Here is a 20058-nt window from a genome sequence, read left to right on the forward strand (position 1 = left end):
ATTGCTGGGAAAACAAAGACTGGGAGAAATTGGGTTAGGGAATTGACAGACAAATCACGGATTTCCCACAGCCTAATATGTGGCCTAGCAATAATCCTTGCTGACTCATGAGATTTTAGAAGTGGGCCATTATTCTTTGTATCGTAGTACTTCAAAACTACGAATATCAATCTACTGGTCCACCAAATACTGTTGCTTGATATTTAGGGTAATATAAACTGAGAGTGCAGTGTTATTAAAGAGTTGCTCTGTTGCAATGCTCTCATGTATTGGATTTGGGAAAATTTGCAGGGGGAATTTCCTTTGACAATGCCGAGCTATTTACTGTCATCTGTTGCAGTATATCTGCGCCCCTGTAATTCTGACCTTTTGAGCATCCCCGATATCCATCGCTTCACTATTGGCGGCCGTGCCTTCAGCTGCCAAGGCCCTGAGCTCCATAATTCCCTCCCTAAACTTCTCTGCCTTTCCACCTCTCCTCCTTTAAGACGCTTCTTAAAACTTACCTCTTTGACCAAGCCTGTCCAAATATCTCCTTTGGTAGCTCGGTGTCAAATTTAGTTTTATAATGTGCCTGTGAAGCGCCTCGGGATGTTTTACTATGTTAAAGGCGCTGTATAAATGCAACTTATTGTTGTTGCAATGTAGATCTCGGCCAAGCACTTCACTCAGCTGCTTGGGTATCTGGATGGGCTGAAGGGGAATGCCCGTGAGCTGACTATTCAGAAAGCAGAGGCTCTGATTAAGGAAACTGATGCTTCAGGTGAGTACTTTATATGATCAACTTTGAAGCATTCAATGTGAATCGTGGTTGTTATGTATGGAGAAAGAGTCAGACTGAACACTGTAAGTTCAAAGTAAAGTGTGACCTTAGTCTTTTATTGCAGGTCTCCAGAGTGCCTCTCCAACCTGTGAAGCCTTCTTAAATACCTGTGCTCCCAAGGGATTATGGGATCCCTTGGGACTCCAGGGAATGAGCCCTCTGGTGGCTGTACAGAGTAAATATAAGTCCACATATATAACAATGTTCCCCCCCCCCCAAAGTCAATAGTGTAACTATTTACAATGTGAGTCGATCTGGGGCCCTTCTTGCCCTGGTTGATCGTCTCAGTGTGAAAGGTGGTGTTGTTGAATCATTTGTTGGGCCCTCGATGAGCTGCTGTGCAGCTGGTCTTGCTGGGCTGTCTGGCATGTTGGGCTCTGCAGGGCTGCTGTGGATGATGGGTTCTGCATCGTAGTCAACCGTGGTGTCGGTTGCCACTGGTGTGTGTGTTGGGGGATCAAAAACGTAGGGTCCAAGGTGGGTTGCTCAGGGTAGTCCGTGAATCTGAGTTTGATTTGGTCCAAGTGTTTCCGGTGAATGAGTCCATTTGAAAGTTTGACCCGAAACACCCTGCTCCCCTCTTTGGCCATGACAGTGCCGGGAAGCCACTTGGGACCTTGTCCATAATTTAATACAAATACAGGATCATTGACTTCAATCTCGCGTGACACATTTGCGCTATCATGGTATGCACTTTGTTGAAGCTGCCTGCTCTCTACCTGTTCATGTAGATCAGGGTGAACTAACGAGAGCCTTGTCTTAAGTGCTCTTTTCATCAGCAGTTCAGCAGGTGGGATCCCAGTGAGTGAGTGTGGTCTCGTGCGGTGGCTAAGCAGGACTCGGGATAGGCGAGTCTGCAGTGAGCCTTCAGTTACCCTCTTCAAGTCTTGCTTGATGGTTTGCACTGCTCTCTCTGCCTGACCATTGGACGCTGGTTTAAACGGGGCAGATGTGACATGTTTGATCCCGTTACGGGTCATGAATTCTTTGAATTCAGCACTGGTAAAACATAGAAACATAGAAAATAGGTGCAGGAGTAGGCCATTCGGCTCTTCGAGCCTGCACCGCTATTCAATGAGTTCATGGCTGAACATGCAACTTCAGTACCCCATTCCTGCTTTCTCGCCATACCCCTTGATTCCCCTAGTAGTAAGGACTATATCTAACTCCTTTTTGAATATACTTAGTGAATTGGCCTCAACAACTTTCTGTGGTAGAGAATTCCACAGGTTCACCACTCTCTAGGTGAAGAAGTTTCACCTAAATGGCTTACCCCTTATCCTTAGACTATGACCCTGGCCCGTTGTCGCTCGCCAGGACATCGGGTAAGCCGTGTGTGGCAAATATGGCCCGCAGGCTTTCAGTGGTAGCAGCAGACGTGCTAGCCGACATTATCTCACATTCAATCCACTTGGAATACGTGTCTACAACCACAAGGAACATTTTACCCAAGAACGGGCCTGCATAGTCGACGTGTGCCCTAGACCACGACCATAAACTTAGCGGCGCCTCCCTGGATACATTGCTTAACTGCAAGCATGTATTACATCTGTGAATGCAGGACTCTAAGTCCGCATCGATACCGGGCCACCACACGTGGGATCTGGCTATCGCTTTCATCACTACGATGCCTGGGTGGGTACTGTGGAGGTCATTGATGAAGGTGTCTCTGCCCTTCTTGGGGACCACTACTCGATTGCCCCACAGAAGGCAGTCTTCCTGTATAGACGTTTCATCTTTGCGCCGCTGGAACGGCTTTATCTCTTCCTGCATTTCCACTGGGACACTGGACCAGCTCCCGTGAAGCACACAGCTTTTGACTAGAGATAATAAGGGGTCCTGGCTTGTCCAGGTTTTGATCTGCCGGGCAGTGACGGGTGATTGCTCACTCTGAAATGCTTCCATAACCATGGCTAGATCTGTGGGCTGCGCTATTTCCATCCCCGTGGTGGGCAATGGCAGCCTACTGAGAGCATCGGTGCAGTTTTCTGTGCCTGGCCTGTGGCGGATGGCGTAGTTGTATGCGGACAACGTGAGCGCCCATCTCTGGATGCGGGCCGATGCATTGGTATTTATCCCTTTACTCTCGGAAAACAGGAATATAAGTGGCTTATGGTCAGTTTCCAATTCGAATTTTAGCCCAAACAGGTATTGATGCATTTTCTTTACCCCATAGACACACGCTAACGCTTCTTTTTCAATCATGCTGTAGGCTCTCTCGGCTTTAGACAGACTCCTGGATGCATAAGCAGCCGGTTGCAAGTTCCCAGATTCATTAGCTTGTTGCAATACACACCCGACGCCGTATGACGATGCAGTACATGCTAATACCAAACGCTTACATGGATCATACAACACAAGCAATTTGTTTGAGCATAACAATTTTCTCGTTTTTACAAAGGCATTTTCTTGGCTTTTGCCCCAAACCCATTCGTCCCCTTTTCGTAGTAAGACATGTAGTGGTTTCAGCAGGGTGCTGAGACCTGGTAAGAAGTTACCAAAATAGTTCAAAAGTCCCAGAAACGACTGCAGCTCCGTCACATTCTGTGGCCTCGGTGCGTTCTCGATTGCCTCCATCTTCGCGTTGGTGGACCTGATGCTGTCCGCCGCAATCCTCCTTCTCAGGAACTCCACTTCAGACGCCAGGAAAACGCACTTCGAGCGTTTTAACCTGAGCCCCACGCTGTTGAGTCAACGAAGAACTTCCTCCAGATTCTGCAGGTCTCGAGTGTGTTCCGACCTGTGACCAAGATGTCGTCCTGGAAGACCACGGTGTGCGGGTCCGACTTCAGTAAACTTTCCATGTTTCTCTGGAATATCGCCACCGCTGATCGGATTCCAAAAGGGCATCTGTAATAAACAAAAAGACCTTTGTGCGTGTTGATGTAGGTGAGGACCTTTGATGATTCCTCCAGTTCCTGCGTCATGTGGGCTGAAGTCAGATCCAGCTTCGTGAACGTCTTTCCTCCCGCCAGTGTTGCAAAGAGGTCATCGGCTTTTGGTAGTGGGTATTGGTCCTGCAGGGAGAAACGATTGATAGTAACTTTGTAATCGCCACAGATTCTGATGGTGTCGTCTCCCTTGAGGACTGAGACAATAGGACTGGCCCACTCACTGAACTCGATCGGTGAAATGATGCCCTCTCGTTGCAGCCGGTCTAGCTCGATCTCTATGCTTTCTCTCATCGTGTACGGTACTGCTCTCGCCTTGTGATGGATGGGTCGCGCCCCTGGAATTAGGTGGATCTGCACTTTTGCTCCTTGGAATTTCCCCCGATGCCTGGTTTGAACAGCGAAGGAAATTTGTTTAAGACCTGGGCACACGAAGTGTCGTCAGCGGGCGATAGCGCTCGGACGTCGTCCCAATTCCAGCGTATTTTTCCCAGCCAGTTCCTGCCGAGCAGCGTGGGACCATCGCCCGGTACCACCCAGAGTGGTAGCTTGTACACCGCTCCATCGTAGGAGACCTTTACAGTAGCATTGCCGATTACAGGAATCAGTTCTTTAGTGTAAGTTCTTAGACTCGTGCAAACTCGAATTAAGACTTGCCTTGAGGCCTTGTTGCACCACAACCTTTCGAAAGTCTTTTTGCCCATGATGGACTGGCTCGTGCCCGTGTCCAGCTCCATTGACACCTGGAGTCCATTTCGTTCAACATTGAGCATTATCGGGGGACAATTCGTGGTGAATATGTGCACCCCATATACCTCTGCTTCCTCTATCTGAGGCTCTGGTTTGTAGTGATCCTCTGTGGATCTGTCCTTCTCTGCAGCATGGTGGTTTGCAGGTTTAACAGGCTTAGCAGCTCGCCTGCACACTCGTTGGAGGTATCCCATTGTTTCACAGCTCTTGCAAATATATCCTTTGAATCGGCATGAATGGAAACGATGATCACCCCCGCAGCACCAACAAGGTGTTAATGGCCTTGCATTCATCACCCTTGATGGTGGACTGTGAGACATCTGCGGACGTACAGCTGCAGGCATGTGGGGCCTGCCCTGTATGTTACGATTCGAAAACATCATCACTTTGTTCACAGTACTTGTAGCAGCACTTGTGTGCTGAGAGATTTGCTTAGTATTGTCACTGGGCTATCGCTATGGCCTTACTCAAGTTTGGGGTCTCTACAGTCAAAAGTTTGCGAAGTATGGTTTCGTGGCCAATGCCAAGTACGAAAAAGTCTCTGAGCATGTGCTCCAAATGGCCTTCAACTTCGCAATGTCCTGCAAGGCGTCTTAGCTCGGTGACATAAATCGCCACTTCCTGGCCTTCAGATCTTTAGTAGGTGTAGAACTGGTACCTCGTCATCAGACGCTTTCCTTCGGGTTCAAATGCTCTCGGACCAGTGTGCACAAATCGTCATATGATTTCTCCGTGGGTTTCGCTGGAGTGAGCAGATTCTTCATGAGGCCATACGTTGGTGCCCCACAGACAGTGAGGAGGATCGCTCTACGTTTGGCAGCGCTCTCTTCCCCACCTAGCTCGTTGGCCACGAAGTATTGGTCCAGTTGCTCCACAAAAGTTTCCCAATCATCTCCCTCCAAAAATTTCTCCAGGCTGCCCACTGTTTTCTGCATCGTTGGGTTCGCTATCTGTATCTCGTCACCAGTTGTTGTGCATGGAGAAAGAGTCAGACTGAACACTGTGAGCTCAAAGTAAAGTGTGACCTTAGTCTTTTATTGCAGGTCTCCAGAGTGCCTCTCCAACCTGTGAAGGCTTCTTAAATACCTGTGCTCCCAAGGGATTATGGGATCCCTTGGGACTCCAGGGAGCGAGCCCTCTGGTGGCTCTACAGAGTAATTACAAGTCCACATATATAACAGTGGTAATCTGGTATTTCCACAGCACTGTAAGGAGCAGTAATTGGAGCTGTTCTCCTTCGAGCAGAGAAGGTGGAGAGGAGATCTGATAGAGATGTTCAAAATCCTGAGGGGTCCTAGACAGAGCAGATAGTGAGAAAGTGTTCCCATTGGCAAACAGTTCGAGAACCAGAGGACCCAGATTTAAGGTGGTTGGCAGAAGAACCAAAGGCGCCACGAGGAAAATATTTTTTACACTGCCAGTGATTAGGATCTGGAATGGAAGGATGGTGGAGGCAGACTCAGTCGTGGCTTTCAAAAGGCAATTGGATAAATACCTGAAGGAAAACATTTTGCAGGGCTACGGGGAAAGGGCGGGGGAGTGGGACTAGCTGAGGTGCTCTTGCAGAGAGCCGGCACGGGCTCGACGGGCCGAATGGCCTCCTTCCGTGCTGTGACCATTCTCTGATTCGATGTAACTGAGTCTGAGGAAAGGTCAAATATATTTTGAATTTACTTTTTCTGCATTGCAGCAAAATTGTTTTTATTGTTGAGTTATACAAAAAAAAATGGGCATATTTTGGGTTATTGTACATGATGGAATGCATGCTAGATTGCACATTCCATGGTGCCTGCAGAGTTTGCATTGAGGGCTTTGCGTAGCTCGTCACTTGGATGAGAAAGCATAATTCCGTCTCAGTTGGGAAGTTTCTAGTGGCCCTTTACAGAGAAAGACCTCGGGGGAGTTAATAGACAGCAAGCCTAGTATGACTCGACCACAATAATGTGCACTGGCTCATGGAATACGACTGCATTAAGTTCAAGGGCTTTCATTTGTAAAGAGCATGGTTGGATACTTTTGCTGACACAAAGATTGTAACTATGAGCAACCTTACAAATTTATGAAAAAGGCCCTTAACATCTTCTAGTTAGTGAAGACATTTTCAATACAATTACAACAGTAAGTACACTTTAAAAAAAAATACTTCAGTAACTTCAAACCACTATTAAACAGAATATCTGGCCATTAACGCATTGCTTTTTGTGGGAGCTTGCTGTGCACAGATTGGCTGCTGTGTTTCATACATTACAACAGTGTTGACACTTCAAAAAGTACTTCATTGGCTGTAAAATGCTTTGGGGCATCCCGAGATTGTGAAAGGAGTAAAATAAATGCAAGTCTTTCCTTCTTTTTTCTCTTTTTTTCTTTATTTCACTCTCTTTCTTTCTCTCCCTCTCTCTCTCTTTCTCTCATCCTCTCTCTCGCTCTCTCTCTTTCCCTCCTTTTCTTTCTCTCCTTTCTCTTTCTCTCTCTCCTCTCTCTCCTCTCTCCCTTTCTCTCTTTCTCTCTTTTTTTCTCTCTCTCTATCTTTATCGCTCTATCTTTTCTTTCTCTCTCTCTCTTTCTCCATTTCCAACACACATCCTGTAGTTATGCTAGTTTCCAAGCTGCATACAATGCAGTGCTCTGTTGATTTAGAACTGCTTGGGCAAGAGAGGGATAGCGATCCTCTGGGTTAAGGAATTAAATAATTACCTATGGAGCTCATTAGGTATTAGTTCTTGATATTAACGTGCGCAAAGAAACACAATATTTGCTCATATGTTTTCACTTGAACAGATGATTCCACTGAGGACAGCACTGCGAAGATTGAACGAATGCGCCAAGTTCTACAGCTTTTGTCCTGAAGCTTTTCAACGGATCCATGTAATTGTCTTTCCGCTCACAGTGCAGTTACCCTACTCCCAGCAACAGAGGTGCTATACACAAATCACATTTATTCTCCTTCCTCTGCCTCCGATCTCGGTTTGTGAACTCTGCTGATGGCTGTTTTTTTGTAAAATTCCATTCCTGAACTCGGTGCTTACAATAAAGTTTGTAGTTTATACCGAATGGCCTGTGCTGAAAATTAAACCGGGAGTGGTGGACACCAGACCGTGGCAAGGTGGTGGAAGCGAGCCGTGTCACACAGGGCAGTGTAACTGTGGTGAAAGAAGCAGGTCTCCCTTGTATTTATTTGTTCGATGCAGCAGAGCATGATGAGCACACAACATGTCTTGTAATCACGAGGGGCATTTAATCCGCCTGGTGAATGAGCACTGACTGAATCAGTGAGACATTAGGGGTCCTTGTCACGAGTTATTTATCGTGGACACCTTGGCAACATACCTGCAATGATAAAAAAGAGCCATCTTGCTGACATTCGATGAAGTCCAAATAAGGAAAATCCAGTGTGGCAATAGTGGAAGATGCAAACCCAAAACAGCAAAACTTAGCGATGGTGGGAGAAATGGGAATGGGGTGATGCACGCACACACTAGTATATATAACTAACGTGTGTACATATTATATGTGTGTGTGTATATATATATATATATATGTACATATTATATACACACACCACACACACACACACACACACACACACCACACACACACATATATATGCCTCGATTTCAAAGTTCTCATCCTTGTTTTCAAATCCCTCCATGACCCCACCCCTCCCTATCCCTCTAACCTGCTCCAGCTCTACAACCCTCCAAGATATCTGCGCCCCTCTAATTCTGCCCTCTTGAGCACCCCTGATTATAATTGTCCAACTGTCGGTGGCCGTGCCTTCTGTTGCCTGGGCCCCAAGCTCTGGAATTCCCTCCCTAAATCTCTCCACCTCTCTTTCCTCCTTTCAGACACTCCTTAAAACCTACCTCTTTGATCTGCCATAATTTCTCCTTCTGTGGCTCGGTGTGTGCATATCTGTGTGTGTGTGTGTGGCGGATGTGTGTGTGTGCGTGTGTATGTATATATGAATGCGTTAGTTCTGTTCTCTCATACCATTAGCCTCAGTAACTTCTCTGTGTGGAAATCTATTTAGTGCAAAAAGTTGGATTAGTCTGACAATTTAATGGAATAAACTTGGAACAAGTGTGTTTTGGGTACATAGCGGAGATGTCCAGGTATTAGGACCCTGCGATCTTGCTGTAGTTAAGTTTGCTGCAGGGGAGGTTCTATCATTTGCTTCTTGACCTCGGTTTCAGCTGGTGTAGGCTCAAGGTCTCACTTAAAATCTGAATAAACAACCGATGAAAGCAGCACGTCTTCCTGTCCCGTAGGGAGATGTTCGGGTAAAACATCAAGCTCTCCTGCTCAGGCCCAGTCAGCTGTTCATTCTTGTCCCAGCCATTTCCCTTTGTAACAGGACGCTTCAAACCCAACTTTGAACATGATTATATTCTCAGACAAAACCCGCTGTCAACCCACTGGGGCAGGTGCATAGTGCACGGAAGTGAGTGCGTTGTAGCCCGTGGTTCTGTGGCATACTGGCAGAGTTCCGCTAAGCTGTTCCAAAAATTTGTAACTGGTAGGCAACAACAACTTACATTTATATAGCGTCTCTAACGTAAAACATCCCAAGGCGCTTCACAGAAAGCGTAAATCGGACAAAGTTTGAGACCGAGCCACATCAGGAAATAGAAGGACAGGTGACCAAATGTTTGGTCAATGAGGTGGGCTTTAAGGAGCGTCTTAAAGGAGGCGAGAGAGGTTTAGAGGGGGAATTCCAGAGTTTAGGTGAAGGCACGGCCGACAATGGTGGAGCGATGAAAATCGGCGGTGCGCAAGAGGCTAGACTTGGAGATGCGCAGAGATCTCAGAGGTTTGTAGGGCTGGAGGAGTTTACAGAGATAGGGAGAGGCGAGGCCCTGAGGGATTTTAAAACAAGTTGAGAATTTTAAAACCGAGGCGTTGCAGGACCGGGAGACGGGACGCTTGAATTTGCTGTTTGGGCATCAAAGTTAATCACATGGTCTGTATAGCACCAATGGGCAATTCTGTAAACTTGCCAGCTATTTTTGCTCTTCACCACTTTCATACAGAAAACCGAAATTGATGGAATAAATACAGCCTCAACACATTGAATGTCATAACATTGCTTCAAACTGGACTTGGCTCAGGAGGTTGTGAGTTCGAGTCCCACTCCAAGGACTTGAGCACATTAATGTAGGCTGACACTCCTGTGCAGTGCTGAGGGAGTGCCGCACTGTCAGAGGTGCCGTCTTTCAGATGAGACGTTAAATCGAGGTCCCGTCTGCTCTCTCAGGTCGACGTAAAAGATACCATGGCCCTATTTCGAAGAAGGGCAGGGGAGTTATCCCCGGTGTCCTGGGCCAATATTTATTCCTCAATCAACAAAACAAAAACAGATTATCTGGTCATTATCACATTGCTGTTTGTGGGAGCTTGCTGATTGCAAATTGGCTGCCGCGTTTCCCAAAGTACAACAGTGACTACACTCCAAAAGTACTTCATTGGCTGCAAAGCGCTTTTGAAACGTCTGATGGTTGTGAATGGCACTATATAAATCCAAGTCTTTTAAATGTCACGAATACAGATTCCAGATACCTCAACAAATGCTCCTGCTGCATATTCCAGTATTCAGTCTTGGAACGAAAACCTTCAGAAAATGTTTAAAGACTTTTGAGTCGGTTCTTGACAGCAGTGCTGCTAATATAAACATCAACCATGTAGGAACAGAGTCTGCTGCTTAATGTAAAGGCGCATTACGTTGCTCTCGTTCACACCCAGTCCCATCAAACCAGTTCTGTTATTGAGCTACTAAATGTCAGGCCAGCCTATCTCCTTGGACAGACTCTGGTGCTTAAAGTTGATAAAGTCACTGTGAAATAACAGTGGATTACATATCATCATAGACAGTCCCTCGAAATCAAGAAAGACCTGCTTCCATTGCTGAAGTGAGTTCTCAGGTGACTGAACAGTCCAATACGGGAATTACAGTCTCTGTCACAGGTGGGACAGAAGTGGTTGAAGGAAAGGGTGGGTGGGGAGTCTGGTTTGCTGCACGCTCCTTCCGCTGCCTGCGCTTGTTTTCTGCATGCTCTCGGCAACGAGACTCAAGGTGCTCAGCGCCCTCCCAGATGCTCTTCCTCCACTTAGGGCGGTCTTTGGCCAGGGACTTCCAGGTGTGGGTGGGGATGTTGCATTTTATCAAGGAGGCTTTGAGGGTGTCCTTGAAATGTTTCTTCTGCCCACCTTTGACTCGCTTGCCGTGTAGGAGTTCCGAGTAGAGCGCTTGCTTTGGGAGTCTCGTGTCGGGCATGCGGATGATGTGGCCCGCCCAGCGGAGCTGGTCGAGTGTGGTCAGTGCTTCGACGCTGGGGATGTTGGCCTGATCGAGAACACTGACGTTGGTGCGTCTGTCCTCCCAGGGGATTTGCAGGATCTTGGATTACAATAGAAACCGCGAGAATGGATCTACTATCGAATAAATATTAGCATGCATTTTTAAAATGGTTCAGCCACACGACACATTATATTTCTTAATGTGTAGTCCTCAAAGCTGTTGCAGATGCAGACTAGAAAGGCTTAATTTTAGATTCAACGCATATATCATTTATATAGTAGAAGAGCTATGAATGGGGACAGGAGAACAAATCCTTGCTCTTCGCTCCACTTTCAGCCCTCTCAAGTTAATGTCTCACTTGTACTCGAGCTCCACACCTAACGATGGTGTTTCCTAGTTTATGACTGAGCGTCTCTTGCCTTCCTGACACCGACATGCTTCCTAGTTTGGTGCTATTTCCCTATCAATCCACACTGCCTCCACCAAACACATGGGTGTACAGCAAGCAAATAAGAACATAAGAAATAGGAGCAGGAGTAGGCCATTTGGCCCCTCGAGCCTGCTCCGCCATTCAATAAGATCATGGCTGATCTGATCTTGGCCTCAACTCCACTTCCCTGCCCTCTCCCCATAACCCTTTACTCCCTTATTGCTCAAAAATCTGTCTATCTCCGTCTCAAATATATTCAATGACCCAGTCTCCACCGCTCTTTGGGGCAGAGAATTCCACAGATTCACAACCCTCAGAGAGAAGAAATTCCTCCTCATCTCCGTTTTAAATGAGCAGCCCCTTATTCTGAAACTGTGCCCCCTAGTTCTAGATTCCCTCACGAGGGGAAACATCCTCTCTGCATCTACCCTGTCGAGCCCCCTCAGAATCTAATATGTTTCAATAAGATCACCTCTCATTCTTCTAAACTCTAATGAGTATAGGCCCAACCTGCTCAACCTTTCTTCATAAGACAACCTCTTCATCTCTGGAATCAACCTCGTGAACCTTCTCTGAACTGCCTCCAATGCAATCCAATACGGCTCGTCAGTTGTTTCATAGAAACATAGAAAATAGGAGCAGTAGTAGGCCATTTGGTCCTTCCTGTCTGCACCACCATTCAATATGATCATGGCTGATCCTATATATCAACATCATATTCCCGCTTTTTTCCCCATACCCCATTCAGGTGATGGTGAAAGATTCTATGGCACCATCTGAGTAAGTGCACGGAGTCCTCCTGATGTCCTGGCCCACACCCCTCCCTCAACCAACCTCAGATAAAAGTGCCCTTGATCGCCCTGCTGCTACGTTTGCCGACACACTGACAGTGACTGTGATCCGTTGTCTGAAGCAGTTTGAAATGTTTTGGTGTGGTAGGGTGCTGTATAACGCAAGTGTTGGTTCAATGCTGGATGGTTGGGAGGAATGGCTGGCTGTTTTATAAAAAGAAAGACTTACATTTATGTAGTGCCTTTCACGACCACCAGACGTCTTTACAGCCAATGAATAAGTACTTGTGGAGTGTAGTCACTGTAGTAATGTGGATATCTCCCCAGCTCTACTTCAAAACAGTGCCATGGGATCTTTTACGTCCACCTGAGAGAGCAGACGGGGCCTCGGTTTTAACGTTTCATCCGAAAGACGACACCTCCGACAGTGCGGCACTCCCTCAGCACTGCACTGGAGTGTCAGCCTAGATTTATGTGCTCAAGTCCCTGGAGTGGGACTTGAACCCACAACCTTCTGACTCAGAGCTGAGCGAGCCATGGCTGACACCATACTACAGGACTCGCGTATATCTGAGTCCAGGGTAAGTTGTATCTGAAAGTTTTTCCTGAATTCCCTGTTGGATTTATTAGTGACTATCTTATGAGCAATAGTTTTGGATTCCTCACAAGTGGAAACATTTTCTCCACCTCTACCCTATCAAACCCTTTCATTATCTTAAAGACCTCTACCAGGTCACCCCCTCGGCCTTCACTTTTCTAGAGAAAAGAGGCCCAGCCGGTTCAGTCTTTCCTGATAAGTATAACCTCTCACATCTGGTATCATCCTTGTGAATCTTTTCTTGCGCCTTCTCTGATGCCTCTACATTCCTTTTATAAAATGGAGACCACAACTGTGCACAGCGCTCCGTGTGTGGTCTAACCAAGGTTCTATTCAAGTTTAGCTTTTCCTCCAGAAATGAACCCCAGTGCTTGTTTTGCTTTTTTATGGCCTTAATTAACCTGTGTTGGGTGTTGCTACTTTTAGTGATTTGTGTATCTGTACCCCTGGTTTCCTTTGCTCCATTTAGACACATAGGGGTCAAGTTTCGGCCTGAGTTGCTCCTGTTTTTTTTGGAGCAACTAGTTTAGAATGGAGTATCTTAGAAATTGCAATTCTCAGCATTTAGTTTGCTCCAGTTCTAGTCAGTTAGAATAATTTCAGTTTGGAACAGATTTCTTTTCTTCAAAAGGGGGCGTGTCCGGCCACTTACGCCCGTTTTGAAAGTTTAGGCAGTGAAAACTTACTCCAAACTAACTTAGAATGGAGTAAGTGTAGATTTTTGTACGCTCAGAAAAACCTTGCCTACACTTTAGAAAATCAGGCCTAAGTTACAAATCAGGCGTAGGGAACGGGGGGGGGGGTTAACAAACACTAAACACATCACTTTTACAAATAAAGAGCCATCATCAATAATAAATGATAAATAAACCAATAAATCAATCCAAATAAATTAAAAAATAAAAAATGTTTAAAAAAATTAAAAATCACTCAATAAATAAAATATTATTTCTACTCACCTGCAGCAGCAGGGAGCAGAGGGGAAGAGAAGAAGATGGGGGGGAGGGGGGAGAGAAGAAGATTGGGGGGTGTGGAGAGAAGATGATTGGGGGGGGGGGGGGGAGGTGGAGAGAAGATGATGATGCCGGGCGCCGACTCTTCGGGCAGGGCCCGCAGCGAGAGGCCGGGCGGGCGGGCCCCACCGCCGAGGTAAGATGCGCAGGCCACACGATGATGGGATAGGGTCGTCGCCATGGACGCACACAGCTGCCGGCACTGTTTTCGGCGCAGGGCTGTAGCTCCGCCCCCAGCAGCTCCTGCTGCGCAGCGCCGAGGTGGAATTGGGCCTACAGCTATCGGAGAATCGCAAGGTAAGTATTCGGCGCAATTTTTGTTCTATAAATTAGGCGGGCCTCTCCGATGTGCGCAGTTCTAGCGGCCGGCTGAAACTTGACCCCATAGTATCCAAGCAATATGTGGCCTCCTTACCAAAATGCACCACCTCACACTTACCTATATTGAAATTAATTTGCCAATTACACACTCATTCTGCAATGCGCATGCGCTGGAAACCGACATTAGTGATCTGTCAAGTTTTTGGACTTGATAGATGGCCGTATCTCGGGAGCGAGGACACTTGCAGGGTAAGCTTTCTGATATTTATGAATATCTTGCCCTCAGGGCCATTAGTAAACATGCAGAATGAGTGTGTAATTGGCAAATTAATTTCAACACAGATAAGTGTGAGGTGGTCCTTTAAAATCCAGCGCCTGAAAAAGCAGGCGTATAGTCTACTTTTACAAGCGCAAGTGGTTAAAAATACACATACAAATAAAAAATAAAGTTATAAAAGCACTTTTTATGTTTAAAAAACCTCCCCACTACGGTAAGTTTATTTTAAGTGTTAATAAAATGTTTTTTTTTTAAAGTTGGAAAACATTTTTTTATAACAACTTTAATTTAAATGCATGTTAATTGTGTACTTTATTTTCTGTTTTTTATTGGTTTTTAAGTGTTTGGGGGGGGGTTCTCATTCATAGCACTAGAAGTTCGGTCCTTACGGAACTCCTATTGCTATGAATGAGAAACTATACTGTACCTGATTGGCTGCTCTTACTAGATCCCGGCCTGCGCAAGTCCCCACATGCACGAGCTGTGCGCGCAGTCACCTCTGGGCCTCAGTCTCGCAAGTTCTGACTGTTGCAGCAGCAGCAGGTAAGTGTATTTTTGCTTTTTTTTAAGGTCGAACGGAATTTCAGGGCCAATGTCTTTGTATATTTTGTCGCATTCTTCCTCAGTATTAACTGTACCCCTCAATTTGGTGTTGTCTGCAAATTTTGGAATTGTACTTCCGATTCCCGAATCCAAATTGTTTCTGTAAACTGTGAGCAGCACCGATCCCTATGGAACACCACTTCCCACCTTTTGCCAGTCTGCATAGCTACCTGTAACCCTGACTTTCTGTTTTGTAGCCAGCTTCCTAACCATTCTACTTGTCCTCTGACTTTTTTTTATTCCTTCCTGGAATATGGGCATCGCTGGCAAGGCCAGCATTTATTGCCCATTCCTAATTGCCTTTGAGAAGGTGATGGTGAGTCGCCGCCTTGAACTGCTGCAGTCCGTGTGGTGAAGATCCACAGTGCCATTAGGGAGGGAGTTCTAAGATTTTGACCCAGCAACGATGAAGGAACGATGATATATTTCCAAATGAGGATGGAATATAACTTGGTGGGAAATTTGCAAATGATGATGTTGCCATGCGCCTGCTGTCCTTGTCCTTCTAGGTGGCAGAGGTCGTGGGTTTGGGAGATGCTGTCAAAGAAGCCATGGTGAGTTGCTGCAGTGCATTTTGTAGATGGTACACACTAGCCACAGTACGCCGATGGTGGAGGGAGTGAATGTTGAAGGTGGTGGATGAGGTGCCAATCAAGCGGGCTGCTTTGTCCTGGATGGTGTCGAGCTTCTTGAGTGTTGTTGGAGCTGCACTCATCCAGGCAAGCGCAGAGTATTCCATCACACTCCTGACTTGTGCCTTGTAGATTGTGGAAAGGCTTTGGGGAGTCAGAAGATGAGACACTCGTTGCAGTATACCTAGCCTCTAATCTGTTCTTAACAACATAAGAACATAAGAAATAGGAGCAGGAGTAAGCCACCTGGCCCCTCGAGCCTGCTCCGCCATTTAATAAGATCATGGCTGATCTGATCATGGACTCAGCTCCACTTCCCTGTCCGCTCCCCATAAGCCTTTGCTCCCTTACCGCTCAAAAATCTGTCTATTTCCGCCTTAAATATATTCAATGACCCGCCTCCACAGCTCTCTGGGGCAGAGAATTTAATAGATTTACAACCCTCTGAGAGAAGGAATTCCTCCTTATCTCAGCTTTAAATGGGCGGCCCATTATTCTGAAACGATGTCCCCTAGTTTTAGATTCCCTTATGAGTGGAAATATCCTCTCTACATCCACCTTGTCGAGCCCCCTCATTATCTTATATATTTCGATAAGATCACACCTCATTCTTCTGAACTCCAATGTGTTATAGGCCCAACTTACTCAACCTATCTTCATAAGTCAACCCCCTCATCTCCGGAATCAATCTAATGAACCTTCTCTGAACAGCCTCCAATGAAAGTATAAACCTTCCTTAAATACGGAGACCAAAACTGTATGCAGTACTCTAGGTGTGGCCTCACCAATACCCTGTACAGTTGTAGCAGGACTTCTCTGCTTTTATACTCTATCCCTCTTTGCACTAAAGGCCAACATTCCATTTGCCTTCCTGATTACTTGCTGTACCTGCATACTAAATTTTTGTGTTTCATGCACAAGGACCCCCAGGTCCCTCTGTACTGCAGCACTTTGCAATTTTTCTCCATTTAATCTGCTTTTCTATTATTTCTGCCAAAGTGGATAACCTCACATTTTCCCACATTATATTCCATCTGCCAAATTTTTGCCCACTCACTTAGCCTGTCTATGTCCCTTTACAGATTTTTTGTGTCCTCCTCACAGTTTGCTTTCCCACCCATCTTTGTATCATCAGCAAACTTGGCTACATTACACTCGGTCTCTTCATCCAAGTCATTAATACAGATTGTAAATAGTTAAGGACCCAGCACCGATCCCTGCGGCACCCCACTAGTCACTGTTTGCCAACCGGAAAATGACCCATTTATCCCGACTTTCTGTCTACTGTTAGTTAGCCAATCCTCTATCCATGCTAATATATTACCCCCAATCCCGTGAACTTTTATCTTGCGCAGTAACCTTTTATGTGGCACCTTCTGGAAATCCAAATACACCACACGCACTGGTTCCATCGTAGCCACCCTGCTCTTTACATCCTCAAAGAACTCCAGCAAATTTGTCAAACATGATTTCCCTTTCATAAACCATGCTGACTCTGCTTGATTGAATTATGCTTTTCCAAATGACCCGCTACTGCTTCCTTAATAATGGACTCCAGCATTTTACCAAAGACAGATGTTAGGCTAAATGGTCTATAGTTTCCTGCTTTTTGTCTGCCTCCTTTTTTAAATAGGGGCGTTACATTAGCGGTTTTCCAATCTGCAGAAAAATCCAGGGAATTTTGGTAGATTACAAACAATGCATCCACTATCTCTGCAGCCACTTCTTTTAAGACCCTGGGATATAAGCCATCAGGTTCAAAGGGACTTGTCCGCCTTTAGTCCCATTATTTTACCAAGTACTACTTCGTTAGTGATAGTGATTGTATTAAGTTCCTCCACTGCCTATGATGATTAAGTTCCTCCCTACCTATTGCCCCTTGATTATCCACTATTGGGATGTTTTTAGTGTCTCCCACCGTGAAATACAAAATATTTCCCTATTCTCCATTATTAATTCTCCAGTCTCTTCCTTTAGTGGACCAACATTTACTTTAGCCATTCTTTTCCTTTTTACGTACCTGTAGAAACTCTTACTATCTGTTTTTGTATTTCGTGCTAGTTTACTTTCATAATCTATCTTCCCTCTCTTTATCATTTTTTTAGTTGTTCTTAGCTAGCTTTTAAAAGTTTCCCAATCCACTGGCCTCCCACTAGTGTATGCCCCTTATTTTCAATTTTCAATAACATCCCTTATTTCCTTAGTTAGCCACCGATGGTTATCCCTTCTCTTACAGTCTTTCCTTCTCATTGGGTTGTATTTTTGTTGCGAATTATGAAATATCTCCTTAAATGTCTGCCACTGCTCACCAACCGTCCTACATTTTAATCTATAATCCCAGTCCACTTTAGCCAACTCTGCCCTCATACCTTTGTAGTCTCCTTTATTTAAGCTTAGGACATTGGTTTGAGAACCAACTTTCTCACCTCCAACTGAATTTGAAATTCAATCATGTTATGGTCACTCATTCCTAGAGGATCCTTTATTACGAGATCATTTATTAATCCTGTCTCATTACACAGTGCCAGATCTGAGATAGCCTGCTCCCTGGTTGGTTCTGCAATGTACTGTCCAGATACACTCTATGAACTCCTGCTCAATGCTGCTCTGACCAATTTGCTTTGTCCAATCAATATGAAGGTTAAAATCACCCATGATTATTAGAATCCTCCATTTTTTCTTGATCTATACTCTGTCCAACAGAGTAGCTACTGTTAAGGGGGCCGAAAGACTACATCCACCAGTGACTTTTCCCCCTTACTACTCCTGATCTCCACCCAAACTGATTCAACATCTTGATCTTCTGAGCCAATATTGTTTCTCACTAACGCACTGATCACATCCTTTATTAACAGTGCTACCCCATCTTCTTTTCCTTTCTATCTGGCTTTCCGAATATTCAGTTCCCAGTCCTGGCCACCTTGCAACCACGTCTCTGTAATGGCTATCAGATCATACCCATTTGTATCTATTTGTGCCATCAACTCATCTATTTTGTTACGAATGCTACGTGCATTCAGATAAAGAACTTTGAAATGTGTTTTTTTTTACCATTTTTTCCTGCTTTGACCCCACTTTCTGATTCACCTTTATGTTTATACATTCTGTCCCTTCCTGGCATGCCCTGGTTTTCATTTCCCCAGTGCTACCCTGCTCTATTGCCTTCTCCTTATTCTTTGACTTTTTACATTTTTGTTCACCTGACTCCTCCGCCCCCCCACTAATTAGTTTAAAGCCCTCTCTATAGCCCTAGTTATTTGATTCGCTAGGATCCTCGTCCTAGCACAGTCTAAGTGGAGCCCATCCCAAGGGAACAGTTCCCACTTACCCCAGTACTGGTGCCAGTGTCCCATGAACCAAAACCCATTTCTCTCACATCAATCTTTGAGCCATGTATTTAACTCCCTGATCTTATTTACCCTATGCAAATTTGCTCGTGGCTCAGGTAGTAATCCAGAGATTATTACCTTTGTGGTTCTGCTTTTTAATTTGGCCCCTAGCTGCTCATAATCCCGCAGCAGAACCTCTTTCTTTGTCCTATCTATGTCGTTGATACCCACATGGACCACGACAACTGGATCTTCCCCCTCCCACTCCAAGTTCCTCTCCAGCCCCAAGGAGATGTCGTTAACCCTGGCTCCGGGCAGGCAACACAACCTTCGGGACTCACGCTCTCGGCTGCAGGGAACCTTATCTATCCCCCGAATGATACTGTCCCCTACCACTGTGTTTCTTTTTACTCCCCCCACTTGAATGGCTCCCTGTACCACGGTGCTGTGGTCAGTGTGCTGACGGCCACCACACGTTAAAAAAATCCATGCACAGGCATCTTCCACCCTTGAGGATGTAGTTCAGGTTCTTTTTTTCAAAACACCTGTGAACTCATCCTTTTTTTTGGCGTGGAAGCAAGTCATCCTCGTTTCGAGGGACTGCCTATGATGATGATGATGATGGTCATCCTCCCTGCAGTCCCTGATCTCGTCCACACAGGAAGTAAGAGCCTCGAACCTGTTGGACAAGAGCAAGGGCTGAGGCTCCTCCATCACTCCATCCTGAGTCCCCATACCTGCCTCGCTTGTAGTCACACCTTTAATGTCTGTAGCTCCACATTGTGGACGCCTGTGCTACTGCAGTTAATGCTGTTTAATAAAGAGCAGGTCACGAACCAGATTCTCGTTGTTAAAACTAAACTTGGCAAAGTCCGTAGAAGAGACACAATTAAGACAGAAAGAGAATCATGATAGAGGTAGAATGAGAGAGAGAAGTGAGGTGAGAGTGAAGAACCATCACCATAAATGGGTGAAATGGTTACCAGGAAGAGTGGTGAAGATATGTGGTCCTCGCACATATTTGGTCAAGATGTTTGATAATGGACAGATTAGGTTTGTTCACATTGATCATATTTTACCCACAGATATGGAAGTAGTTGAAGGTGGGAGTGATTCAATTATTTCTGACTCATCAGATAATTTTTAAACGCCAGTAACATATCCTACATCCAATGTACTGGAAACAAATCCAAGAGAAAGTCAGAATTTAAGTCTGAGTCCGAGTCAGGAAAACAAACAGTCTGAAGTTAGAGAGAGTTCAAATGGAAATCAAGGGCATCCCTTGGAGGAAAACTTCCCTCAGGA

The 20058-nt window shown here is 45.6% G+C and overlaps 1 protein-coding gene across 2 annotated transcripts in view; it reads left to right on the plus strand.

The window, feature by feature from the left end:
- Positions 1 to 7510, plus strand: part of LOC139281246 (uncharacterized protein C7orf50 homolog) — a 435290-nt gene extending 427780 nt beyond the window's left edge. For both annotated transcript variants that reach the window (XM_070901304.1, XM_070901305.1), the window contains exons 4-5: positions 649 to 763; positions 7243 to 7510. In XM_070901304.1, coding sequence (XP_070757405.1) covers positions 649 to 763; positions 7243 to 7310 — 183 coding nt within the window. In that variant the 3' untranslated portion in view covers positions 7311 to 7510. The remainder of the gene's footprint in view (positions 1 to 648; positions 764 to 7242) is intronic.
- The last annotated feature ends 12548 nt before the right edge of the window (positions 7511 to 20058 follow it).

This window comes from Pristiophorus japonicus, chromosome 15 (genome assembly GCF_044704955.1).
Source record: "Pristiophorus japonicus isolate sPriJap1 chromosome 15, sPriJap1.hap1, whole genome shotgun sequence".
NCBI classification, from domain to species: Eukaryota; Metazoa; Chordata; class Chondrichthyes; family Pristiophoridae; genus Pristiophorus; species Pristiophorus japonicus.